Here is a 27,429-nt window from a genome sequence, read left to right on the forward strand (position 1 = left end):
GATTAACAGTGGTCTTACAAAAACACACACAAATAAAATGTAAATAAACTCCCCCCAACTCATTTTCATATTTTACATTGTAAGTGAAAACAAACAAACCCAATCAAAGTATTAGAATACCGAATGAGGCAATAGGTACGGGAGCCACGCGCTGGTGCGCCACCCACTACCACTCATTACCACTGACTTGTAATGCGGTGTTCTATATACACACTCTCACACACTGCCTCTGCATTCCGTTCGACGCTGCCTCTCATTGGCCAATGAGCACGCCCATCATAGTTTCCCAGCCTGGACTTGTGTCTGATTGGCTGGAGTGGCACCTACGACGGCAGCACAAACCCCATTGGTTGAAAAACTAGGTTAGTGGTCCGACAGGCATGACGGTGAAGAGAAACTGGGTCACCGATCGAGAATCGTTTATGTCACAGTTCTTTGGGTTGCTTTTACATATTACCAGCCGCTTTCAATGGATAGACCGAGCTCAGTGGACCTACTGTGAGTATACCATGAAAACAAGCCCCATAGTCATCAGTATTGCATCTCAGTTGATGTTGCTGGGGTTTAAACCATGATGGATGTCGTCGATGTTTTGCCAGCGCTGTGGTCATGTCAGTGGGGTTTTCTGGAGCAGGAGGAGGGACGTTAGCCCGCTGGCCAGGTCCTGACAGTTAGCGCTCCATTGCTAGCAACTTTATGCTAATATTAGTCAACCGACGGAACTGCTGTTATGGATAAAAGGAGGTAAAAAACGCCACCGGTATGCCGGACCAGCTTTGACTGTTGTCCGCATTTGTTGGGGCTCGAAGGAAGCTCGTGCATAGATAGATGTCGGTCCGTCGGCTTGTTAAACGTCCACCAAACGTGTGGTCAGTGAACAATGCTATCCGGAGCTATCACGCTAGCTATGTAAACAGGCCTTGGTGGGTATCTGGCACACGCTTTCCTCGACTGCATCCATCCTGCTTTGATGTCATTCATGTCCCCGTCGTGTATTTATTCTAATAACGTGATTTCAGCCCACAAGGAACGGAGCTGTTTCGGAACAGCAGGCACGTGTTTGCTTGTGAAATATCGTGACCCAGTGTTGGCATTGGCAGTGGAAATGTGGCGACCGCACGGTTTCTGCAGTCTCTGCCAACAGTTGATCGTGATAGCGGGCTTTGGGATTTGGTTCAATTGGGCACCAGGCACACAATACGTGCTATCTGGATCGTGATTTGTAGCAGGGGGATCCCAAAACAAGTGGAACCGCAGTCATCCTGAATCCTCACAGATTGACTTTCTGTTTGGAACACAGCCTTTTATTATTGGGGGGGGGGGGGGGGTTCTTGGTCTGCTGTAGATTCATTTCAGAATCGCTGATATAAAACAATCTAGTGGCTTTTATGTTCATGTTGAGGTATTTTAGTGGTTAAGTTTGTGACCTGTGTCTTGGAACATGGCTTTTTTTTCTCATTTCTGCAAAAATCTTGCTCTCAAGTCTGCATCAACAGTAGTGTTATCGGTAGTTAATGTATTAACCCTTTCATGACAGGAAAGACTTCCGGTCTGAACATTAGACTTGGACTGACAACTGTTATATTTGCTCAAAGACAGGTAGTACACAGTGCTCATCCGTATTTATTGGTGTTGCAGCGAAGGCATTCGGATATCTGGAGCTTGTTGTGATGATTCAGCTGGGCCACATTTAACCATGCTGATGATCATCAAGAGGAGACGTTAAAATTGTCATTTTCTGTAGAGAAACCAAGCGTCCATGAGGGGTTACATTTTCCTATTTTTATTTGATTGAAACAAATAAGGGGAAAGGATATTGTAGCAATAGGTGGTTCTCTTCCATGTTGTATCATAGAGTTCTGGTGATGAAATTAGGCTTCAGTCTGATGTTGGGCTTCCCAGAGACGTGGAATTTGTATTTATATCATCGTAATGTGAGGAAACTTTCCCTTTTCTCATCATGGATACATTACACATACAGGAAACAATCTACTGAACTTACAAGCTGTGCTTGCTGAATGAAATAAATAATGTCTCTTCCTGCCTTATCCATTTGTTATATTGACCCTTGGCTTAGCCCCGCCCTCCGCTCCTACTCTGTCTAGCTGTCAGAGATTTGTTACCATGGAGCCTACACTGTCACAACTGCACTCCCTGACAAAATATTAATCGAACTTTTGCAAAGAATGGAAAATTGATTTGAGAAAGAAGCAGACAGAACGGTTCATAATATGTGTTTGATAGATCTATCCTATTAACAAGATGAAGCTAAAGCTACAGATGAACCACCTCATCACCTGGCGATGGTGACAAAAGATAATGAAATTAAGGATCAGTACTCCTGTTTATTCACTGTTACAATCTTAAAATACATTCAGTATATTGTGTAGCATGTGCTAACTAAGGGAGTGAATCTTTCAGTATCTAATGATTCGATTTGATTCTGGGGTCATGATTTATTGTAAAAAACGGTTTTAGATAAAACAATTCCAGATTAAAAATGTATTCTCAATTCAAATCTATTCCAGATTTAAAATCGGCTCTCGATTCAGCACATAGAGCTGCTAATTCAGGATCAGGATTTCAATTCCAGTTATCGAAAGCAGAGTAAATTGTGTATAAGATTAGGACGTTTTGGTATCTGAAAAAAGTTATACCAACTGATTGCAATAGTGTGAACACACAAAGTACAAATAAACACATTTCACAAAAAGTCAAAAGTTTCTTATCAAGTTCTTGTAAATCAATTTGGAATCTTAGAAGACAAGAGTCTCAATTCTTACATCAATACATTTTTTCCCCTCAGCCCTAGTGCTACCGCTAGTACTTGATGCTAATGTTAGCTCCACACAACATCTTAGAAACGTATTTCTACTGCCAACCACTCTGGTAATGAGTATCACTATTATACAATGTTTAACCATGTCTAGCTCCAAATCCACTAAACTAGCCTTAAACCATTGATGAGAGTTTATGGCGCAGAGCTGCCAATCAGAGGTGGGCCGTGCTACGTTAAGATTGGCCAGTCTGCTTTCAAGGGGACCAAGCGAAATGTCAGCTTACTATTTTTTCTTAACGTTTTCTCATATCTTCCCAAATTATGGATACTGGGGTATTTATTCCAAATATTGAGATATTTGATGCATGCTGTCTGTGTCACTCATCTCAGTGAGTTTTAGCAGTTTTCTTGAGGGGTTGTCGTTCACGTTAACGATCAATGATTGATTTACCGTCACAAATATGAAATGTGTATTTTTTGATGAAAGCTTTATTCAAGCAGTAGGTGTTTTCTATTTCCAGAGAAAAACCCAAGTATCTTAGTTTCTTTAGTCATAGTCTGAGCCGAGTGCTTCAAAGCTTCAACTGTTGCCTTGGTGATCGACGGCCCACCAGTATTCAAATGCATTTTTTCCTTTTGTTGTTGTTTTAATATATGCATTACCTCAAAACTCACAAATATTCCATATATTGAATAAGGAAAAGTAATCCTACACAATTCATTATGCATCACTGGTCATTATAATGAGTTATTCTCAGACGAATAGCGACGTTTGTTGTGTGTAGAGTGTGAGTCCGTCATTCCGGCGAACTCCCAGGAACTGAAACACCAGACCGACAAACTCAACAAAGCCAGGTCCCTTTTTAATAAATTGGCATGATTTGCAGTATATTTATTTGATCATGGCAGCAACGGGATGCTCTGAGAAAACCTGCCAGGAGAGGAAAAACGTTTTCTAGCAGCTGTATCCAACTGAGATGTGTTTCTCTTACTGACTGACTCAGTGAGTGAGGGGTGAGAGGCGACTGACCCTCTCTCTCTCTTAAGTCTCTGTCACACATTAGTCTATGTGTGACAGAGATGGGCCGTTTCTCAATATGTGAACTTCTCTGTACTTGTGTCCTCGTGAACTTGTGAAACGTCATCTAGCGCGGCCCAAGTACTGTTCCAATACACAAGTTCGCATTCAGCCAAGTACGGTCCAGATACCCGGAAGTGTCCTCGCTCCGCCCATTATATCGGGGATGCATCGGAGGAGACTTGTGTGGACTTTGGACAGCCAAGTATCCCAGAATGCATTTCACCAGCAAACAAGAGCCGACAGTAGCGGAGACGGCTCACAACTGTCATCATATCATTGTCTAAATACTGCTGTTGTTGTGTAACGGAATTTAGTTTTAACATTTTTTTAAGCGAGAATGTAGTTAAGACTTAAAATATGCGGTCAATTTATCAAGATAGAGCCTGTTTGAAAAAAGCGCTGACGTTTGTCGGAGATATGAGAGTTCCAGAGAGGAGACCGGGCGGTGATGCTCATGCATCCCGCTGACAGCAGCCTGATCTCGGCAAGGCCTCTCCAGATGTGCCGCTGGCTCCGGTGTCTCTGTGGTTGTGGTTGCAGATGTAACACAAAACATATACATATTAATATTTTTATATTTTCTAAATGAAAACGAAAAAAGGCAGGGTTGTGTTTTATATCATATTTCGTTTTATTGTCAATATATATGACTGAAGATAACCGGAGTAGGCGGGACCGACGAGCTGAGTTGGTGACGTCGTGACGTTGGTGACGTCATCAAGTTCGCTGCTGTTCCAATTGCAAAATGACCGTACTGCGTCCTCCCGTCCTCGGGAGTTTGTACTCCCGAGTCGAACTATCCAAGTATGAACTTGCAAGTTTGCAAGTCCATACTTGACCATACTTGGTATTGAGAAACGGCCATGGACACCGTTAGTCCACAGGTAGCAGGCCTGTACCTTTTGGTGACTCAGATTCTGTAAGGTAAAGCCTACAGACAAATATTGTGGTATGATGTTGCTGGTATGATATCTGGTATCATTTTCACTCTCTATTTTTGCTGTGAACTGCGCAACTTCTGCATCCATGGGCAGATGGAGCAAGCGTACTAGTGTTTCCTTGTTTGAGTTCAATTCAATTTATTAATATAGATCAAAATCACAGATCACAAATTTGTGTTTGCTAGATAGACATCGTACCGTGTCAGTGAAGAGTGTCACGTTGACGCTCCCCTCTCACTGTAGAGTTATACGCTGTCATATCCGGCTTCACAGTGAGTGTCCTCGCTCAGGCTAAACTGATGAGAAGCTAGTTAGACTAAGTGGATATTTATATTGTGTACACTGACTTTTGTAACATTACTGCTTTCACAGTTAGCAGAGTGCTCTCGCTCAGGCTAACTTGAGGGCGCGCTAGTTTGGTAGCTCCCATAATAGTGAGGAGAGTGTCCTCGCTCCTCTCTCACTGTACGGACTGTTTTCTAGCCGAGTGCTCTCGCTCAGACTAACTGGTGGGACACCAATATTTCTAGGGACTTTTTCTTTTTAGGCTGGCCGAGGTGGAAGACCTGATGAGTAAGGTTGGCCTCTCCCTGTCAGGGCAGTTAAATCCAGCCCAACCTACCCATTTCAAACGACGGGCCGCAGAGGCTCCCTCCAAGAGGGCTAAGTCTGGCATGTGGTCTTCTAGAGTGGATCTGCTCAGCCGGATCAAAACGACCATCGTCACACACCCCAAGCCAGGAGTTAGACGCGCTCCTGGCCAAGGGTTCTATCGAGATGGCGGACCCCTGTCACAGCCCGGGGGTTCTACTCAACCTACTTTCTCTGTGGAGGCTCCAGGACTGGGCGCAATCCGCCGCTTCCACAGCCATGGTCCAACTTTCAGCGAACACAACACTGTTATGCTCAACGCGCTGTTCGTTACATTATTATCCAAAACGCCGGAGAGCGTACAAAAATGTTCTGTGAAGAAACAAGAAGACAACATTGTATCCAGCATAAAGCCATAAACCAACCTCCACCATGCTAAATGGACTACATTATTGCCTTGAAACCATCCCTGTAAAAACAGATTTTTAAATGCATTATAAAGAAAGAATGGTTAAATGTCCTGTAAACAATTTGATATGGCTGGTAAAATATAAACTCTCCTGTTTCTAAAGCATTTTTAAAAGTAATTGTCTGTCTTTGTAAAATCCTCAGAGCTGTGAGTAGTGATTTTATCAGTGAACTATTTGTGATGTCTGAAAGCTATTTTGTGCGCCTGAAGATGCTGCTCTGCAAACGGGTTACACCATGCATCCTGGCAGATGCTGCTCTGACAAAACGTTGATACATACAATACGTGCATTATTATGCCATTATGTTCTTGGAGAATCGTTTGGTGACGCCAGCTGCTGTAAATATATATTATTAGTTGGTTTCGCAATAATGGCAATTAATCGCCCAGCAAAAGAAATGCTGCTCTGGCTTGATACATTGCATCAGGCCTATTTCATGCTGCTACAATGAGTTGATGAATCGTTAGTAAGTCTGATTATTGTTACGTCTTATCAACATATTGGTTTTTTTTTAATTCCTTTGGATCATTTAAAATGAAGCATTTGACTTTTAATTCAAACACATTTTAAAGTAAATCCTGCTGGAGCAGCTACGCACATAAAGAGTGGTAGAGCGACCATCAGAAGCTTTCTACTGCAGACTGATTCAAAAGTTCTATCCCATTCTTATTAAGCACTTTGGCCTTTCAGTAGCAGTTATGTTAATTAAATAACTATGAATCATTTCAAAGAACTATTAAGCAGTCTAGCATGACTAGATATGTTCTCTCTGCCAACGTTGATGGCTCTGCTCTAAAGTTCTATTCTTTTCCAATATGTCGTCTAATAATTACATATAGATGGGCTTTTGTTTTTTTCTATTTTCATCATCTATGGTCATATTAAAGTCAGATTTTAAAGTTTATTTATTTAATTTTCAGAGATGCTGCATTGTAAATGTTTTTGTTATTAATTTTGCCAATGTTTCAAAAGAGCAACATTGAACTGATATCACAACATTTACATTTAAGTATAGTATTAGAGTATTGCTATATTGAGCTGATGTCAATACAATGGTGTCCCTCTTTTCCAAGAAGTTTTTTTTTGTTTGTTTCCTGGTCCGTGGACAGGCTTCCTGGCTGTGTGAGTGGGTGTAAAGTGTAGAACAGGAAAACAAAGCTGAATGGCTTGCTGACTCACTGATGAAGTAGGTGGAGGATGGAAATCAAAGCTGGCTGGTTTTGGGACCACAGAGACTGGCTGACCCAGTTTCCACTCCAGCACCAGTTCCTTTCAGTGTTCAATCATGACATAGTGGTTTTCCCTTCTGGCCCAGAGCTTTGTCCCAGCCCGGCTCACCAGCCTGTCCTGATCAGAACTCTGCTGCAGGAGCTTTTCATTTTGCTGTCCCTGTACATTAAACATTTCAATTGCCCTCCAAATTGTTTATAGGATCCTGATGGGATTCAGTCACCCTCTCAGACTGGCTTTTATTGTAACAGCTTTTTTTCAAAGTCACAATGAGTAGGATTTCTAGTACCGGGTTGGAACCCCTTTTGCCTTCAGAACTGCCTTAATTCTTCGTGTTGGAAACATTCCTCAGAGATTTTGGTCCATATTGACATGATAGCATCACGCAGTTGCTGCAGATTTGTCGGCTGCACATCCATGATGCGAAACTCCCGTTCCACCACATCCCAAAGGTGCTCTATTGGATTGAAATCTGGTGACTGTGGAGGCCATTGGAGTACAGTGAACTCATTGTCATGTTCAAGAAACCAGTTTGAAATGCTGTGAGCTTTGTGACATGGTGCATTATCCTGCTGGAAGTAGTCATCAGAAGATGGGTACACTGTGGTCATAAAGGGATGGACATGGTCAGCAACAATACTCAGGTAGACCGTGGCGTTTAAACGATTGCTCAATTGGTACTAAGGGGCCCAAAGTGTGCCAAGAAAATATCCCCCACACCATTACACCACCACCAGCCTGAACCGTTGATACAAGGCAGGATGGATCTATGCCTTCATGTTGTTTACGCCAAATTCTGACCCTACCATCTGAATGTCGCAGCTGAAATCGAGACTCATCAGACCAGGCAACGTTTTTCCAATCTTCTATTGTCCAATTTTGGTGGGCCTGTGCGAATTGTAGTCTCAGTTTCCTGTTCTTAGCTGACAGGAGTGGCACCCGATGTGGTCTTCTGCTGCTGTAGCCCATCTGCTTCAAGGTTCGACGTGTTGTGCATTCAGAGATGGTATTCTGTATACCTTGGTTGTTACGAGTGGTTATTTGAGTTACTGTTGCCTTTCTATCATCTCAAACCACTCTGCCCATTCTCCTCTGACCTCTGACATCAACAAGGCATTTTCGTCCACACAACTGCCGCTCACTGGATATTTTCTCTCTTTCGGACCATTCTCTGTAAACCCTAGAGATGGTTGTGTGTGAAAATCCCAGTAGATCAGCAGTTTTTGAAATACTCAGACCAGCCCGTCTGGCACCAACAACCATGCCACGTTCAAAGTCACTTAAATCCCCTTTCTTCCCCATTCTGATGCTCGGTTTGAACTTCAGCAAGTCGTCTTCACCACGTCTAGATGCCTAAATGCATTGAGTTGCTGCCATGTGATATATATATATATATATATATATATATATATATATATATATATATGAGGGAAGAAAGGGGATCCTCTTTCTTGACTGACTAGCACACACATTCTCAAATTATATTATCAAAAAGTTTAGGCAAGTATGACTCCTACAGGTCTAACCCGAAGTTCACACCACAAGTGACACATCAGTGGGGTTAAGAGCTACAGAATCATCCATCCTCCCAGTCGGTTGATCGTTTGCCAAACCTCGACCTGATCAGCAATTGTCCAATCATAGTTTTCAACCCTAACGAGGCCCAGCTGCTGTCCATTTGGATTTGTCAGCATGTTGAAGTAGTAACATTTGGCTGTAGATGGAATAATATTCAACATTTGCAATAGTTGGCATTAAATAATTTGATTGTCTCTTTTGTAAGCCTCTCAAAGACAAAAAATAGGAATGGATCGAACAGTATGTCTACCTGCTCCAACCTAAGCTGCAAACGTTAGCATATCCAGCTAACTAGCTCACTACCTACAGTGGAAACCGAACTTTAGCTCCAGAGCCAGGCAGCACATCATGAGTTAACACCTACACTAGTTTTGGGATTTCAGGCTAGAGGTATAATGTGTAGTCACATTGTCAGTTACTGTTTGTGAGCACAGAATTTAAACTCCCACCTCTTCTTTTATAATGAGTCCCTATTCATTGTTTTTTACGATATTTTTGCATGTTGGACTTTTGATTTTAAATAGCCCTGATCACAAATAGTACTTCCACTTTGGAGTATTTCCCCTCTGGGTTGAAACTGGTCCTGTGTGCTGTCAGAGTTTAGGCTAACATTAGCCTAAATGTTAATACTGAAAACATTCCAAATAGCCCGGCTTCAGTTGTGACATTCTTCAGGTCTATAGTAGAGAACATAATGACTTCAACTGTTTTTATGTTTCATGTTTTGCTTTTAATCAAGTTTTGTAATGTTACTTACATATGTGGTCTTGTTTTAAATTTCTGATGTATTTTGTTTACATTTTTAGTTTTGGCAGAGACTAGATTTGCACTCAACTGACTTTGTTCTTCATCTCTCTCCAGGGGTAGACTGGCTGCATCAGCTGTTTGAGGATCAGTTCATATCAGGTCACACTGACCAAATCAAACCGAATGAAACTAGGCCAGGCTGTATCAAACCAGACTGAGTCTAGATCAGATCAGAACAGAGCAGACCAAACTGATCCAGACGATACCCGGCCCTTCCAGGAGGACCGTTCCAGTTTCCTATCCAGGTAAGTAAAGCAATTTGAACCAAGGAAGGCTGCCTGTTGATGGTATGCATCAGTCTGAATCATGACAACGGACACAGTTGAATGTTTAAACAGAAATAAACTGAATTTTGGTGCACACTGAAAGGGGGCTCGATGCAAGTCGCTTTTTGTGTTTCCCACTTACAGAGCATTGTGTCTTCTTATTATAAAAAAATTGATATGACGGAATTTTTGCGACCCAGGGAAAATCTAAAGCCACTACTGCAGAACACTGTAGGGCAGGGGTCTCAAACTCGCGGCCCGCAGAGCAAATATCTGGTCCTCCAAGTGCGGCCCGCTAGACGATATTTTGTGGCCCCCACCTTAATATGAAAGTTTAATGTTAGTGCGGACCCCGAACTTAAAGTTTTATATGAATGGCACTTTACAGTGTTGTGTGCGGAGCTGAACGAACCTACCAATCACGGTGGGGTATATGGCTCTCGGGGCGGGACATCGACCGGGCTTGATGCAAGCAGAGAAACATTTCTCAATGAGTGACAGTTACAGCAGCGTTGCCATGGAGAGTTTTCTTCCGTGTCTGGCTGGCTGCCTCGTTTCTATGAGGCAAACGCGGACATTCGTCCCAGCGCGCTGCGTTCACAACACCTCCAAAAAAAAGTTTTTTAAGTTGCTGCCCAGCGGGACATTATACGTATATATGTCTCTCTCTGACAAAATAAATCAAAGTGATGCGTACGCGGCGAGATAAAAGAAAAGTAAGAAAATAATGTAGCCTAATGTGGTCTGCAGTCACATACCGACACCTGTCCGTCGGCAATAACAGCCCCCGATAAAGCAGAAGAGCTGCTGAGTTTGTGTCCAATGCACGGCCAAACCACAGCCAAGGATATATTTCAGGAGCTGTGCGAACAGACTGGTGGGCATTACCACGGATGGAGCCCCGTCTATGACCGACTGGTAGCGCTGGTTCAAAGAAAGTTAGAGGAAAATGCAGATCCAGCAGTCGTTCTGCACTGCATCGTACACCAACAGGCACTGTGCAGCATGTCATGTCTGTTGTCCTGAGATGTATCAGTTACATCAGGTCCAGGAGTTTACAGCACCGCCAGTTCAGGGCCTTTTTACAACATATGGTGATGTACTTTACTTTAGTAAAAGTACATCATTTAGTAGTGTCCTGAAGAGATTTTTTGACTTAAGAGCAGAAGTGAAGAAATTCATGGAAGATGACAGAATGGATGTTCCTGAACCTGATGATCCAGGGTGGGTTATGGACCTTGCATTCCTAGTGGACTTAACACAGGAGCTGAACATCCTTAACCTGAAGCTCCAGGGCCCTGGTCAGCTTATCACTGCAGCTTATGAAAATGTGAAAGCCTTCTCCGCTAAACTGAAATTGTGGAAAACTCAGCTTTCTGTAAAATATCTCAGCCATTTCACAACATGCAGGTCTCTCGTGGAGGAGGGCACAGCCTTCAGTGGTGGTGAATATGCCTGTGCTAGTGAAAACCTTCTGCAGGAGTTTGATCAGCGTTTTGCTGACTTCAAGGCACGCTGTGACCCTTTCCAGCTGTTTGCTGACCCCTTCTCAGCTGATGTGGAGAGTGTCCCAAGTATGTTGCAAATGGAACTTATTGACTTGCAGTGCAACAGTGATCTAAAAGCTAAATTCAGAGAGGCACAGGGAAAAGCAGACATGACTGGACAATTCATGAGAGAATTACTTCCATCCTTCCCTGAGCTGTCAAAAATGTTCAGTCGGATAATGTGCCTTTTTGGAAGCACGTATCTGTGTGAAAAACTTTTCTTGACTATGAACTTTAATAAATGCAAGTACTTAGTGATGCCCATGTTGAAGCTGTACTCAGAGTTTCTACTGTAACCTTGATCAGGGCAAATGTTGCTCAGCTGTGTGAGCAGAAGCGCTGCCAGGTCTCTGGCAAGAAATAGAATAAAGCACAAATGTATTCAGGGATTGTATGTGTTGGTTCAGTGCAATGTTTCAATAAGTTATTAAAAACATGGAAATAAAAAAGTAAATTTTCAAAAATATTGCGCTTTCTTGTAGTGCTTGAACGTTGAAGTGGCCCTCCTATGAGACGACAATACCAGCAGTGGCCCAAAGCCAAATTGAGTTTGAGACCCCTGCTGTAGGGCCATGTGATAAAATGATCTCCACATTTTTCATGCTTAAATCTTCCATGATAATAAAGATGTGTGTATGAGATTCTGATTTATAACCAGAATTGTATCAAACAAGTCCAGAAGAGCGGGGTGTTTGAATTGTTTTATCCCCATTCAAATTAGCAAAGGGCTTACCAGAAGTTAGCCTTCTCAGCCAGAGGAAGTCTTCCTCTTCCTTGGATTCAATAAACTAGAAAAGCGTATTTCTGCCCTCTACTGTTTGTTATTAAAGGTCCTTTAAGAATCTATTTTCATAGAGTCAGATACTGTGCAGATATTCCATTAGTTTCCTCATTTTTTTGCACATGAAACAGGCTTGAAACATTCGACCACTGCTTTTCAGCCAAGTGTCTAGCTACACTTTTAGTGAAGTAAGTGAATAATTCAACCAGGCAGCTCCGAAAAGCTTACAGTGTCTCACTATCTCCTAAAGTAGTTCATCTGCATAACATTTGTTCAGATTCAGTTGGCTTCTGTTTTGATAGTCTTATTGGTCCATTTCTTTACTAAATACTTGGTTTTTAATATATTATTAAAAAAAAAAGAATACATCTAAATATTGTTTACAAAGCAGCAACAGTAACATTTAAAACAAAAGGGTCACTATACTTATTCATTTCTCACCGAAAACAAATCTAAAGATCAGGCTGTCCTCCGTCCTCTGATGATGTGAATCCCTATCTTCATGTTCTGCTGGGTTCTATGGAGAAAATCAGATATCTAAACATTGATAACCAAATTCCTCTATCGATATTACAACAATATTGTAGGGTTGACGATTTGTGCTTTTAAAATATATTTCCCCACTGAGATTTTGATAAATAATCATCAGTAATGGGGATATAATGACTGCGTGCGTGGCCTGCGTTAAGGTGAGACGCAGAGGAGATGCTGCAGCGTGATAATAAAAAAAAAAAACACCAAACCTTGTCAGAACCGATAACATCTTAGCTCATCAATACTCTGGTCCTAAATCAATAAGCTGCGGGGCCTGTTTCATATTGGGTTCTCTGTATCCATCCCTACACATGACACATTACTATGACTTTAATTTAGTATTTCTATGCAGTATTTCTATACATGCAGTTACTGAGACAAAGCATCTTCCTCCACATGTGATCTTGATGCACTACTGTTTGTAGCTTTAACTGTGTTTCTTTGAAGGTGCGTACAGTTCCAGAATAACTGCTCTCCTGCTGGGACTGACGCTCATGTTGTTTTGTGTTCACAGTTGAGGGCTCCAGAGTGGATGGAAGGAGATGATTTTAACACAGAGGCTGTGATGAACATCTGTGGTGAGTGTGACTTGATGACGGTGAATCTCCACGTGACAACAGGAAATGTTATATGCATGTCTGAAACTCTCCTACCTTGTTGTTGCCACGGAGACCACTTTGATCTTACCTTTTTTTTTTTTTTAGCTCTATTCGACATTTAGTGCATATGAGCCTGCCTTATAGTGCATGTAGGAGTAGCTTTTAGTGCATGTTACTGCATGTGAGTGTACCTTTTTGTGCATGTTAGTACATGTGAGCGTGCGTTTTAGTGCATGTGAGCGTGCATGTTAGTGCAGGTGATCTTGCCCCACTTGTTGACCGGCAATCAAAAGAAAAGTTGTGCTGTCAATAAAGATAACATGACTCATCATTCACATGCCTTGGTTCTTAGTTGGCAGTTTATTTGCCATTTTTAAGAGTTCCAGTTTTTACCATGTTGTTGAAATGTGTTTTATTTCTTCATGGAAATTGTCTGTACTGCACTGTGTTTTTGAGTTTCTCTTATCTGTTGACGTAGGAGCCTGCAAACTTCATGTTTGGGGCCATTTAAATGAAAGTAATAATATCACACAGAACAGAACTATTTCATTTATTTTCACGCCTAAATGTTTCACCTGTGAGAATATAAAAAGTAAAGTAAAGTTTCAGTTATTACAGCACCCACCATTAAATACCTAGTCCATTCTGTAAAGTCCTGTTAGTGTCTTTGCTCTGCAGATGACCTGATGGCAGACCAAAGGATGGACATCTCGTCTACAATGACTGACTTCATGTCACCTGGGTCCACTGACCTCATCTCCAGCTCCATCAGCACGCCCGGCATGGACTACACCCGCAAGAGGAAGGGCAGCACTACCGATTACCAGTAAGGACACCAGATTGGGGGGGGGGGGTGTATAAGATCATACGGCAACCATAGAGGAGGGAAGAAGGAGATGTGGAAAGGACAGAAAGCTAAATGTGTAAGCTAGAAGTGTAGTCAGTTGTTTTTTAAACATTGTAAAAATCACATTTCTTAACACATTTGTGTTTCTTTACAGAATTGATGGCTTCTCATTTGAGTAAGTTGAAACCTGACTCAATGTTAATAGATGTTGCACAAGGTTTAATTAATTATGAACTGAAATATCAATCACCCTTAATAGTCTGAAAAACAAAGGTAGTGGACCCAGTGAGCCCCTTGTGCTTAAACAGTGCTGTGGTTTTTTTAATGTTCCTGTTGAAACTAAGGTCTCCTGTCTTTGCTTCTTAGTGACATGGACCCAGACAAAGATAAACTGGGAAGGTAAGATAAAACAGGTGCTGTAATCCTCAGTATTGTTGTATTTGATTTATTTCTATCCAATCCAATAATCATAAGAAACATATTTCCTCTCCGACCTCTATCAAAGCGGATAGTTTTGTTTTTATTTGTCAGAGATCCATCTCTGGGATGTCCAACAACACACGAACACAATGAAGCTGACGGTTTGGTTTGATGAGCTTACATGAGTAGAACACGTTTTCATTGGATGCACTTTGTTCTAGTGAGAACTTTGAAAACTATGAAACTTTTAACGGCCCTCATAAACACAGTAGTTAGTAGAACCCCTCACATGAAATTGTTTTTCTGTATTTAGATAGGGAGTGAACCAAACATTCTTGTACAAGATTGGGTTGTCTGCCTTCCTCCAAAGGAGAACAACTCCTGTTGTCTCGAGGAGCAGTGTGTGACATGTAGGGGATCGGTTTCATCCTCTGTAGCACCCAATGGTGTAACGTCACCTCCAATGGAACAAGGTCCTTGTTCCGCTCTGCTTCAGCCAGACATATTTACTCATCTATCTCCATGTCAACCCTTCCTTTATTTCTGTCATGGTTCTGCTTCCCATTGACCGTGCTGACTGCTCTACTTATTTTCTGACACTGCAAAATATCTCATTGTCTGCTGCTTTCTAACACCATATCTCAAGAAGGCCTGTGGGGGATTCCTTCTTATTTGGCACAAACATCCACGTAGACTTAACGACTAACTGATTAGAAAATAGGAGGTCACTGTGGCCTCCCCAAAAAATGTTTTGGCCATAACTCAAGAATTTATACGCTGGTTATGAGTATTTCATAAAAATGTCTAACAGGACAGACATGGATGTAAGCCGTAAATTGGAAGCATAGGCCGTTATTCTAGTTCAATATTCTTGTCTGCAACAGAGTGACCATGTAGCCTTACATAGCAATACACTTTCAGGTATAGTATCACTCTCAAACTGGTGGCGTTTTTCCAGTTAACATAAGTAAGACGAATACATGCATGAGGATTTTCTGAACGTTACTTTGAAAACTCGTAGGAGTAAACCTGTTCTGCATGAGGAACAGTGACATTCAGTTCACCTCCTTTTGTATCGGTGTGGAAGCAGAAATGTCAGAGATGGATGTCGCCAAACACGTGCAAATTAAGCAAACGGTCTGCATGACTAGATATTACTGGAGGTGATTAGGAAATATGTTTTTAACTTGCTTAAAAGGGGAACTGAAAAACTTTTTTTTTTTTACTGCATTGACACATTGAGTATAGAGTCTATACTCAATGTGTCAATGCAGTATTCTTCCTGAATCTGCTCAGAAGGTGTCAGTCTGTGTGGGGTGGAGTGTAAATAATTCTCTCTCTCTCTCTCTCTCTCTCTCGCTCTCTCTCTCTCTCTCTCTCTCTCTCTGTGTGTGTCTGTAAGAGCGTGATGCTGTTTAAACCAACATATGAGGCTGCCTACAGAACCTTGTCCCCTCCCTCCTGTCCCACAGATGTAGGTTTATTCTGTGTGCCAGCTCCTCTTCTCTAATATTGCTTTGTTTGTCTTTCCAGTGACCAGCAGGGCCGGATTAAGAATGCCAGGTATAAAACCTCCTCTCCGTTCTCTTTCATTCCCCCTACCTTCTCATCTCTCTCACATAGATGAAATGTTCCTCTGTCTAATTGAACAGAGAGAGCCTTGTGTACGTTTATAGTAAGAAACTTTCTACATTGAAGTGTATAGATCAGCACATTATGTGGATCTAAGGGAGTGTAAGAACATACCTAATGGCTAATGACACGCTCTCTTTCTCTAGCGTGGTAAAGAACAGTCCCTTTAGTAGCAGCTAGTGGAGACGGAGCAGAGACGTGTTCTCACAGTGCTGAATGATAGACTCAACACCAAGGCATTTCATCTGGATAGGGCAGCCTGTTCTTAGTGTTGCGCCTGATGATTTACACCATGTTAGATATCTTTCACAGTTTTTGGATTCTGGTGAGACACCAAATAATTTTTGGGTGGATTACTGCCAGCCAGATGGGAGAAGAAGATAACCCTCCGTGTGTGATCACTGACTAATGTCTGGTGCTTGTCCCTCCACAGAGAGGCTCACAGCCAGATCGAGAAGCGCCGCAGGGACAAGATGAACAGCTTCATTGACGAGCTGGCATCACTGGTGCCCACCTGTAACGCCATGTCCCGCAAACTAGACAAGCTGACGGTCCTGCGCATGGCTGTCCAGCACATGAAGACACTCCGAGGTTAGCATGAACAACGTGTGAGGGTTTAGGTCAGCTGTGTCTGGTACTGTAAACGACTAGTGAGTATGATTTTCACCCGGGGGACTGAGTTAAAAATCTGATCAGCATAAAGGAAGAACAGGGTTTGTAGGGAAGCAAACACACCTGTAGACATGGTTTGTAATGAACAGATACTGTACTCAGTCTGTACACAACCGTCTAAAGAGACAGAAGGGGAAAGCAACAATACACATGGTTTCATGGGGGGGGATAGAACTGCAGTTTGTCCACTGAGAGAAACAACCACTTTTTATAATTATTTAATATTTCAATTGTGATGGGTATTTCTAAGTTGTGAGATTTACTGACAAATCAATTCATGGTGTGAGCAGATGAATCAATGTTGAAAATAATCAGAGATTGATCGGAACAGGCTAGTCAAGAGGCAGAGCACTGCGCCTCTTAAAACAAGCTTTTTGGTTAGAGAACAAAACCTTCAGGGATCACTTTAAGGACCGTCTTTGAGCAGCTAAGGAGGAAAGAAGTGCTAACTGATTATAAAAGCTAGAGGCTTCAGCAGCTGAGCAAATAATCAATAACTCACTTGGTACCGATCAACACAAATGAACAATATAAGGAAAACTTTTCCAGTAAAACATGTCTGTTAACCAGACTTGTGGGTTCATAGCTTACTTGAAGAAGATGTAACATAGCTGTGTACAGCTGAAGAATGGCTACAGACTGAGAGCTGTTGGATGTGCAGCTGCAGTGTGAAAACCTTTACTATTGTGTGCAGGTGCAGCCAACCCGTACACAGAGGCCAACTATAAGCCCGCCTTCCTCTCTGATGACGAGCTGAAGCACTTGATATTAAGGGTGAGTGCAGTTCACACGAAAAGACATCCAACACTACCACAGTGACTTTAAGTAAGTAACAGTGTAGCCCCATGCTGCTATAACATCATCTTCTGACTAGTGAATTTCAGCCCTGCCTATAATGAAAACCCTTTCAACATCAAACTGTTTATTTTAGAGCTAAGTCACACAGTGTTTCTGAAGACTTGACAGAGTTTTGTGTTTGATGATGCAGGCTGCTGATGGTTTCCTGTTTGTGGTTGGGTGTGACCGAGGAAAGATCCTCTTTGTGTCCGAATCCGTCTACAAGATCCTAAACTACAGCCAGGTATGCTGGCAGTGATTGTGTTGGGAGGAAAATGCAACTACCTTGTGTTGCATGAAAAGAAGATAAAAAGATTTTCACAAATCAGCAGATTTTCATCACCATGAATGATCTAATTTAGGTTTCTTGCTTGAGCGCAGAAGTTCAGTTTGATATTAAAGGTTGAAATTGCCCTCATGAGACTATGAAAGTAGTGACTTCAGGGAAGAACCAGTCACAGTTGTTTATAGAAGTGGATGTTCTTAGTTCTGTCTTCTGTTCCGGCATGATTTCAGTCCCTCTATTCTCTCTCTTCGTCTCTCACATGTCTTCAGAATGACCTGATAGGTCAGAGCCTGTTCGACTACCTTCACCCCAAGGACATTGCCAAGGTCAAAGAGCAGCTGTCCTCCTCTGACACGGCCCCACGAGAGAGGCTCATTGACGCTAAAAGTAAGTCCAAACATACATCATGGAGTGTGCAGAATGTTGATCTCTTGGGTTTTCCAGCCTCCACCCTGGGCCTCCATCTTAATCTGATGTTTCCTCACATTACTAGGCGAAACTGTGGCTGTCAGCAATCTCAAGGCTGCCTTTTGACGCCAGAAAACATGTTTTGGTGTGTGATATGAAGCAGCCATAGCATGAGAGAGTGTTTGAGATAGCTGATGTTCCTCTGAGATGTATGAGCTGTCATTTTGTAAGAAGGCAGAGAAGAGATGGACATTTTACAAGCAGCAAGTAGGAAGCTATGACAAGGACACAGAGGAGCGACTAGTAATGGTTGAATTCATTTTTCTCAATGGAAAACATAAGATGGATGTTACTGGTGGAAATGAGCATTTTTCAAGGGACTGAATATTCAAAGAATGTGTTTAGCTTCAGGAGTTGCACACTGGTGTTATTATACATGTTTTATTGATCCATGTTAGTTTGTGAATTTTAAAATAATGAAAAATTGTTCTGTTACATTGCACCGGACGTTAGAAACAACTATACAAAATATAACACAAACCATTGTTATAGATTTGAAAGCTGTCACTGTTTGTATGTGTGTTTGCAGCGGGTCTTCCGGTGAAGACAGACATCACCCCCGGCCCGTCTCGTCTCTGCTCCGGAGCCAGACGCTCCTTTTTCTGCAGGATGAAGTGCAACAGGCCCTCTGTCAAAGTAGAGGACAAGGACTTTCCCTCCACCTGCTCCAAGAAAAAAGGTACTTTCTCTTCAAACATGGATTCTATTCTGTCACCCACAATCCTCCTCTTACCCTAAAATGTCAGGTTGCTCCAGCGGCCTCTTCGGCCCTTACCTCAGGCACTTTCCGTCTCTCAGCTACCAAAAGCCAAAGCCCTGGTCCTTCTCTATTTTTAGAGGCACATCCTGATTAGAGTCAGGAACCACACATCAGTGATCGGAGAACCTCTCGATTACACAACCAAGGAAGTGGGCCTCTATTAGTACATGTATTTATATATTTATTTACTTAACCCTTATTTAACCAAACTGGTCTGTCACAAACCAAATCCACAGCCAGACTGGGTTTTATCAGGTAAGGCCTAGTATCCTGCCCAGATGTAGATTAGCACAGATGAATAGCACAATAGTAGATCTCAGACATGGTGAGAATAGTCATGCTGGCAGTTTTTGGTAAATTGAGGGAGCTTTACCAACAGTACTTAGGTTCATTCAAAGAAAAACAGGTTCACTGCTGAGTCCATTTCATGTTCATGCTGCAAACATGGAGTCATCTGCACTGAGCCATCAGTCAGTGATCAGTGGACTAGTCTGATGACATGGAGGCCATGCTGCACTCCACTGAAAAGAGCCATGAAACTAACTAATTATGAGCATTACTATCAGAAAGGGCCCTGTGGTTATGAGTAAAGACCAACTGGCAGAAAAAGACATGTTTGTACATGGGCATCCTCTAACCACAAAGACCGTCCATTCAATCCCCGGCTCCTGCTCTCCTCCACATGTCAAGTGTCAACTGAACCCCAAGCTGTTCCCACTGCTCCTGATGCTGAGAGGATGGGTCAAATGCAGAGGTCAAAGTTCATGTATGATGAGTGAAATAAAGTTCAGCTACTTCCTGCATTGTTCAGATCAACATAATTCCTCCTGTCTTCTGTGCTGCAGTGGGCCGAGAGCAGATCAACATGCGTCCCTGCTTAGTCACTGACTGAGTGTGTCCATCAGCAGGGTCACACAACCCAGAAAGGCATTCTAGTGAATAGTTTAGTGTGTAACTGAATATTTCATACGGACATCTCAGAGAAGAAATTTCTGAACTGACTGAACTCCTCAGAGGTTCATGTTTATACAATATCTTTTAATTCTAGTGTAGAATCTTTTATTTATGTACTTCTGTTGAATTTTGAGAAAATAAATAAGTGAGTCAGTGCAGATTTGCTGGATGATATTTATTTTCTAGTTTCACCAGAAGATGTGGGTGGCAGGTATTTCGTTTTTACTTGAGCAGTTTGCAAAGAATGTTTTTATCTCTTCTGTTACTAATTATTTTAAATTGAGGTCTCAGTATATTGAAACTCTTCAAGACATAATTTCATCTCTATGGGTTTCTCCATCTGGTTTGGTAAAGGTTTCACATGTGGTCAGCCAATCAGAGATGCCTAGACCTTAAAATTCAGTTCACTGAGCTGGAAGTCCATTTTCTGTTCCCCCCTCTGACACCGTCCCTGTCTCTGTCCTCCCTGCCCTCATCACAGCGGACCGTAAGAGTTTCTGCACCATCCACAGCACGGGCTACCTGAAGAGCTGGCCTCCCACCAAGATGGGTCTGGACGAGGACAACGAACCCGACAACGAGGGCTGCAACTTGAGCTGCCTGGTGGCCATCGGCCGCCTGCACCCCCACATCGTCCCCCAGCCCAGCCTGGCGGACATCCGGGTGAAGCCCACGGAGTACGTCTCCCGACACGCCATCGATGGCAAATTTGTCTTCGTTGACCAGAGGTGAGACGCGAGAGAGTGAGGAGGGAGCATCAAACTGAGACTTCTGATTTATTTTTGTGATAGGAAGGTCAACATGTGCCCAGTCCTCAGCATATCTTAAAGCTTCAATTTATCTCTGTTGTCATTTTGGTCTGTAGATCACTTCATACTCAAACATGTTTCTAACATTTAGAGAGCAGAAAGAGGCTGAACTACAGGATCGATCCAAACCGAAGTCTCTCTATCTATATTCTATTACTTTACATATAGTTTTATTTCACATATATTTGAAATACATATATGAGATCACAATATATGTTGCCACAGTAATAAGTGTAGTTGCTTCCCTACAAATGTATGGCTTGTTGTTTTAAGAGTGATGCTTTAAAGGCCAGCACTAATGGAAAGCTGTACTGTCTCTTAAATAGTATATTTTAACACCAGCCTGCTCCTGATCACAGCTTTACTCATCAAGAATCTTCACACCTTATACATTATTGTTATTTTACTGTAAGGTTTTTCAAGACACACCAATGATGATTCATTTAAATGAAGATAATGCAGTCATTTGCTATTGATCTGATGAAGAAATGGTGGGGCTGGTCTCTCTATCATCATGCTCATACTGTTTAGAGGCGGAGCCTAGTGGTCGTTAAATCACAACTTGTTTATAAAAAGTGTTTTACTGCTATGTTAAGATCATTTTGATTTTGCCGGCATGGTCAGGGTTTGTTGAAGGCGGTCACATGTACATGTCCTCTGCAGGAAACAGAGAGTTGAGGTGATCGTGTGCTGGACTGTCTGTATCTGTCTGATGTTCAGAGTTGACGAGTGCACTAAAGTCAGAGAATGTAGCTGACGTGACATGCTGGCCCTGAGTACAGTCCAGCAGCTAGTTGACTCAAGCTGTCTCCGTCTACCTGTCTGTCCTCCAGGGCCACTGCCATCCTAGCCTACCTGCCCCAGGAGCTGCTGGGAACCTCATTCTACGAGTATTTCCACCAGGACGACATCGGCCACTTGGCAGAGTGCCACAGACAAGGTACCCGCCTCATGGCTGTTAACGGGGCAGAGACTGAATGAAGAGCATGGGTGGAGTCTTCAGTGTGTGTGTGTGTGTGTGTGTGTGTGTGTGTGTGTTCCCACAGTGCTGCAGATGAGAGAGAAGATCAACACCAACTGTTACAAATTCAAGATCAAAGACGGCTCTTTCATCACGCTGAGGAGCCGCTGGTTCAGCTTTATGAACCCCTGGACCAAGGAGGTGGAGTACATCGTCTCCACCAACACTGTCGTTTCGTAAGTAGACCAGAACAAAGTCCGCCGTAGACGTGATGGAGCACACGGTTGGCTGTGAAACACGCTGCGTTTGTCTCTGCAGGTGTCCTATGATGGAGGGATCGGACTACCCTCAGTCTGCTGCCTCACCACAGAGCATGGACAGTGCTCTCACCTCAGAGGGTAAAAGACTACCAAATACTCCTTCACTTTGGACTCATTTATCAACCGTCCCTCAATCGTGGTCAATCATTCATCCTTCACAATGAACACAATCTCGTTTACCTCGTTGCTGTCGATATGTAGGTGGAGGAAGGCGGGCGCTGCAGACGGTCCCCGGCATCCCCGGCGGCACAAGAGCAGGAGCCGGCAAAATTGGACGCATGATTGCAGAGGAAGTGATGGAGATCCAGAGGTAAGCGCAGAGGAGAACGCTGTATGCTGGTGAGCACGGTCTAGTTTCTAAAGCAGAGGAAGGCGGGACTCAGCACACAGCACAGCTGAGGTTGATGATTAGGAAATCCAATCTATAACATAATCTGATTAAAACCCTCTGTGTGTCCAACAGGATCCGAGGCTCCTCCCCCTCCAGCTGTGGCTCCAGCCCTCTGAACATCACCAGCACCCCCCCTCCTGACACCTGCTCCCCAGGGGGCAAGAAGGTATTACACACACACACCAACACACCAACACACCAACACACAACACACAACGCACACACACACACACTGTTTCCTTCAGAAGGTTGGGGTTCTATGGCGTTTTATCAAATCTGACTTCACTTTCAGCTCAACTTGTTGAATGTGAATCCTAATTGAAATAGTTAACATGTAGTTTTGAGTCTTCGTTTCTTGAGAAGAGAGAAACTCTTTAAGTTTAAGTGGCAGCCTCAGTAATATTCACTCAACATAAGCAGCAGAGGGATGGAATGCCTGCTGGAGCCTTCTTACTTTGCTCACCTTTCTCTAAAATGTGGAGTTCCCGTTCCAGAGTGGATGAAGATCTTTGGTGTTTTAACCTACAGCAGCTTCACCCGGGCTGCTACATGCCTTATCAGCTAGTAAAGGAAGAAACTTACAGTCAAATCTCTGAACAGTGAGTTTGTTGTTCACAACAGATCTGGATTTCTGCATGCGTATATAAAAGAGTCCAGTTGTCTAAAGTTCCCAATAACAACGACGTGTGAGGTGATTGTCAGTTAAAACGCTCACTCACCATGTGAGCCCTCACTCATCAAACCATTGGTTCAGCTCCATGTATGTTCCATGACTGATGTGACATGGTGTGACGTTCTGTGGGGAGAACAGCTCGTCCTTCATTGAACATCTGCAGCTTGTTGTTGCCGGCTGGTTGTTTCAGCATGGATGTCATCATGTGACACATTTCCTGTTCACTGTCGATGACTTTCCATGACATATGTGTTCACAGTACATGTAGCAAAATTACACTTTCCATACATGCAGTGTTGTCTAGTAGGCTTTGAGCTCCTGTAGCTCAGCTGGACAGACTGACCGTCTCGTACAGAGTCAGAGAAACGTGTGGACATTGGACGGCTCCAGTCCCACCATGACAAAACTACTCCTCATCCTGGTGCCGTGTTGCGCAGTAACCAAGTTTGAAGCATTAATGAAGTGTTTCGGGTCAATTCCTACCTTTTGCATGTATGCAGTAGAGTTGTGACAATTTTACTTTCCGTTGAGACGGTATTACAACATGAGCCAAAGCCTTTGAGTGTTACAGAGAGAGGTGGTCATTTTATCAGCTGATGGTTAGCGTGGGCTAAAGATGATAGTAATATTGAATGTTTTCTACACTGCTATTTGCTACAAACTGTATCAGAACATCAGTCAGTGTCTGTTCTGTGGACAAATAGATCAGGTTGAGAAGAAACTGATTGTGTGTGTGTGTGTGTGTGTGTGTGTGTGTGTGTGTGTGTGTGTGTGTGTGTGTGTGTGTGTGTGTGTGTGTGTGTGTGTGTGTGTGTGTGTGTGTGTGTGTGTGTGTGTGTGTGTGTGTGTGTGTGTGTGTGTGTGTGTGTGTGTGCAGATTCAGAATGGAGGGACACCTGATCTGCCGAGCACAGGGATCCTTCCTGGACCTGACTCTGTAGGCTACCCCTACTCCAACCAGTCCATCATGAGTGAGTTAGACATAACCACACACACCAAACACACTCTCTCACTGAGTTTATTTGGCTGTTTATCAACCATTGTCCTCCCTCCAGGTGACAACTCCCACCTGAGTATAGACATCATGGACGATCCCGGTTCCAGCAGCCCCAGCAACGACGAGGCGGCCATGGCCGTCATCATGTCCCTGCTGGAGGCGGACGCCGGCCTGGGCGGCCCCGTGGACTTCAGTGACCTGCCTTGGCCTTTGTGAGGATGCAGGGAAACGGACCTCTTAGCATCAGAAACCCGATGGAGAGAGTTCACACCGCTGTAACGACTACACCGCAACAAATATCCATCCTAGCTCATTCTGTTCTCATAGAAAAGGCTGTAGATACTGAAGATTTTCCTAACAGTACTACACACAAGAGGAGATATTTTTTAGGCTCACATCAGTATGTTGGGATTTCACTCCTCCTTTCTCATTCATCATTCCCTAAAAGGACCCTGAATTTCTTTGGGATTTTATGTAAATGATGTGTTAAGATGATCCTTTTTGCGGTGTTGCCTGCAGACTGGGTGAGAGAGCATTTCTCTAACAACAGGTCCCAGGATGCAGCAGTACCTTGTCTGCTGGTAGACTGAACTCTGTCCATCAATGTCTCTGGGCCTGTTGTTGCCTGGTGAAGCCAGCGGCAAAAAACACGGAATCCTGAGACGTTCACAAACAGCTAAACATCTCTAACAGTACGCTCACATGTCACTGCAGGTTGACGTTGTACACGGCTGCAGTGCAACCCCCCCCCAAAAAAAAATCAGCTGTTTTAGCCAGCTGATGTCCAGCATGGAAAATGTACACAGCAGTTATCCTCTTAAGATTTGCTCAGAAGATTTGTAGAGGTCCTTTAACCCGAGCCACAAAGTTCCACAAGCTGGTGTTTTTCAGTCAATTCAAATGACAAAAGAAAAAGCCACCTAACAACAGTTATCTCATTCTTGTACAAGCTACTCCTCACTCCTCACTCATTTTAAAAGAGTTTCTGACACAAACTACCTGCAGCCCATCAGTCAGAATGAAGTTGAGATGATACATTAAAAGCTGTCCAGAACTAATGTTCATGAAGCTTTTGCTGTGGCAGCCAGTGATTCCTATGACTTGCTCAGTAGAGGTCTTCAAAATGCTGGACCCCATCACAAATAAACCAGTGGGGGCGATGGGATGTGATCCAAACTGGGAGCCAAACACCCAAACAGAGAGATGCTGGCAGCAGCATGCTGACTCAGTTAAAGCTTGATGTGTCTCTTCTCAATCAGAGTCCTCATCACTGGAAATAATCATAATTCTATTGATTCAGCTCTTTAAATTGGACCATATGGAGCAAATTCTGACAATGATAAGTGTCGGATTAGAATGTCTCTCACTCCCTCAGACAAATGGATTCATTGTGAGCCAGTGTCCATCACCTGACCTGCAGTCCCCACTGCATCCACTACATGGAATGCCATGGCACTCCATGTAGTGGACAGGGACCCAGTAGTCCCTGTCCACTACTACATACCACATGTAAGCAGGTGTTCACCTTGAAAACCAGGGAAAATAAGGCAGATTCAAAACAGCATTAAACAGCAAAAAAATTCAGTACACATAAAGGAGTACTTGGTTATGTAGAATGGAATTGAGACACGGCTTTGGCGTCTGCCCTGTCCTGTCCAGGGTCCACCATATCTCTCACCTAGTGCATGCTGGGAGAGGCCTAATGGTCAGCGACCCTCCAAGGACAATAGACAACAATGATCATCATCACCATCAGCATTGTCATCATCATCATCAGCATGTATGTATATGACACATGCATATGTGTGCATGTGATCACAGCTGATGGCAGGTCTGCTCAGATCCTCTCCCCAATACAACACTGCCAGTGAAGAAAACCACAGCTTTGTGTTCACTGCTCCATCATGACGGAGAAGAGGAGCTGAGGTGACTGAGGTGAAGCATCAGCGGTGTGGTGAGCTGTGTGTCTCTTAAAACATCACACTCACACTCTGCTGTGCCTTTAGGCAACACATGTTAGCAGGCTAATTAACATCAGCCCGCAAACAGAAATACCTGGTGGTCCCTCTACACCATTACCATTATGAGGCACTTAATGATGCAGTTGAACCTTGGCTTCAGATGAAAACAAGAACTGACCACTTCTAACTTGTTGAAGAAAAAAGACCCCTGCGTTATTTTTCAGACTTCCTGTATGGGGATCAGTAAAGGATCTGTTTAGCACTTAATAACACACAGATGCTGTCTGGCTACATGTGACTGTCCGTGCAAACTAGACTGTAAGCAAAGAGGGCTAGAACGTAGACAGGGCGAGTATAGAACACTGATGAAGTCACTGGGGACAGAGCTCAAGGTTTGCTGAGGCGTGTGGACAGGGTCTGGAGGGACGGCCAGGAGCGTCTAAAAGCAACGCTTCATTTCAGCGTGGGTTTTCCTCAAAACAATATAAATCCTCCAAACATCCTCTTCACCTTGCCAGCTCTCTGCTGCTCACATACCTTCTGTCAGAGGGTCATCAGAGGTGGAAGGGTCTGCCTGCCTGTATGGAAAGAAAAGGAAGTAGTTCAAGTCCAAAATGCATCTGAAATAACTAAACTATATATATAAATACATAAATTCTTTATCTTAAAAAAAATTCAAAGACCATGTCACCCTGTGGATGAATGAATGATAAAGAGGATCCCTGATGACGGGGATTTATGTTTCTGAAAAACTGCAGACATGTTTTCTTTCCATATAGGCAGAACATTTTTAATCGGTTTGAAATCAACCATTGGTGGCTGACCTTGAAATGAGATTCTCTCCGAAAAGGGATGCAAAATGGTGCGAGAGCTGCAACAGTCCCTGTGAGTACCCCAGTCAGTGAACATAGTTGGGTTAATAATAGGACTGTTGACCATGAAATATGTGCTGAGCCCAGGCTCCGCCCCCTCCTTTCCTCTTCCAATCAGGCAGCAGCCAGTGAGGTCCCCTCTGTATCTGTTCTAGTGGTTTTTTTGTTTCATTGTTTTGCGCTACACACTACAATAAAGTGTCTCCCTTGTTGATATCCCCCTCCCCACCTGACAATAATGTATCAAATTTTTAAATATTATCATGTTAAGAGTATACTTTATGCAAATATATATGAGTATGATGAGTGTATTGTATGTATCAGCAGTGAAATATTTTTAAAATAAAATTTGTTTCTGTCATTAT

The 27,429-nt window shown here is 43.1% G+C and overlaps 1 protein-coding gene across 3 annotated transcripts; it reads left to right on the forward strand.

The window, feature by feature from the left end:
* The first annotated feature begins 348 nt into the window (after window positions 1-348).
* bmal1a (basic helix-loop-helix ARNT like 1a) lies at window positions 349-26,786 on the forward strand. Of its 3 annotated transcripts, none has more exons than XM_054619195.1 (20): window positions 349-498; window positions 9,532-9,722; window positions 13,120-13,183; window positions 13,883-14,030; window positions 14,206-14,226; window positions 14,418-14,450; window positions 16,005-16,034; window positions 16,537-16,694; window positions 17,470-17,549; window positions 17,764-17,856; window positions 18,168-18,285; window positions 18,896-19,045; window positions 20,562-20,808; window positions 21,723-21,829; window positions 21,936-22,086; window positions 22,169-22,248; window positions 22,372-22,480; window positions 22,634-22,727; window positions 24,112-24,205; window positions 24,290-26,786. In XM_054619195.1, the coding sequence occupies exons 3-20, from the start codon at window positions 13,138-13,140 to the stop codon at window positions 24,445-24,447; spliced, it is 1,917 nt and encodes a 638-aa protein (XP_054475170.1). In that variant the 5' UTR covers window positions 349-498; window positions 9,532-9,722; window positions 13,120-13,137; the 3' UTR covers window positions 24,448-26,786. The 3 variants fall into 3 exon arrangements, with proteins under 3 accessions (XP_054475170.1, XP_054475171.1, XP_054475172.1); XM_054619196.1 differs by lacking the exon at window positions 349-498 and adding an exon at window positions 634-744; XM_054619197.1 differs by lacking the exons at window positions 349-498; window positions 9,532-9,722 and having other exon boundaries at window positions 13,867-14,030.
* Window positions 26,787-27,429: the final 643 nt, after the last annotated feature.

This window comes from Anoplopoma fimbria, chromosome 19 (assembly GCF_027596085.1).
Source record: "Anoplopoma fimbria isolate UVic2021 breed Golden Eagle Sablefish chromosome 19, Afim_UVic_2022, whole genome shotgun sequence".
Classification (NCBI taxonomy): domain Eukaryota; kingdom Metazoa; phylum Chordata; class Actinopteri; order Perciformes; family Anoplopomatidae; genus Anoplopoma; species Anoplopoma fimbria.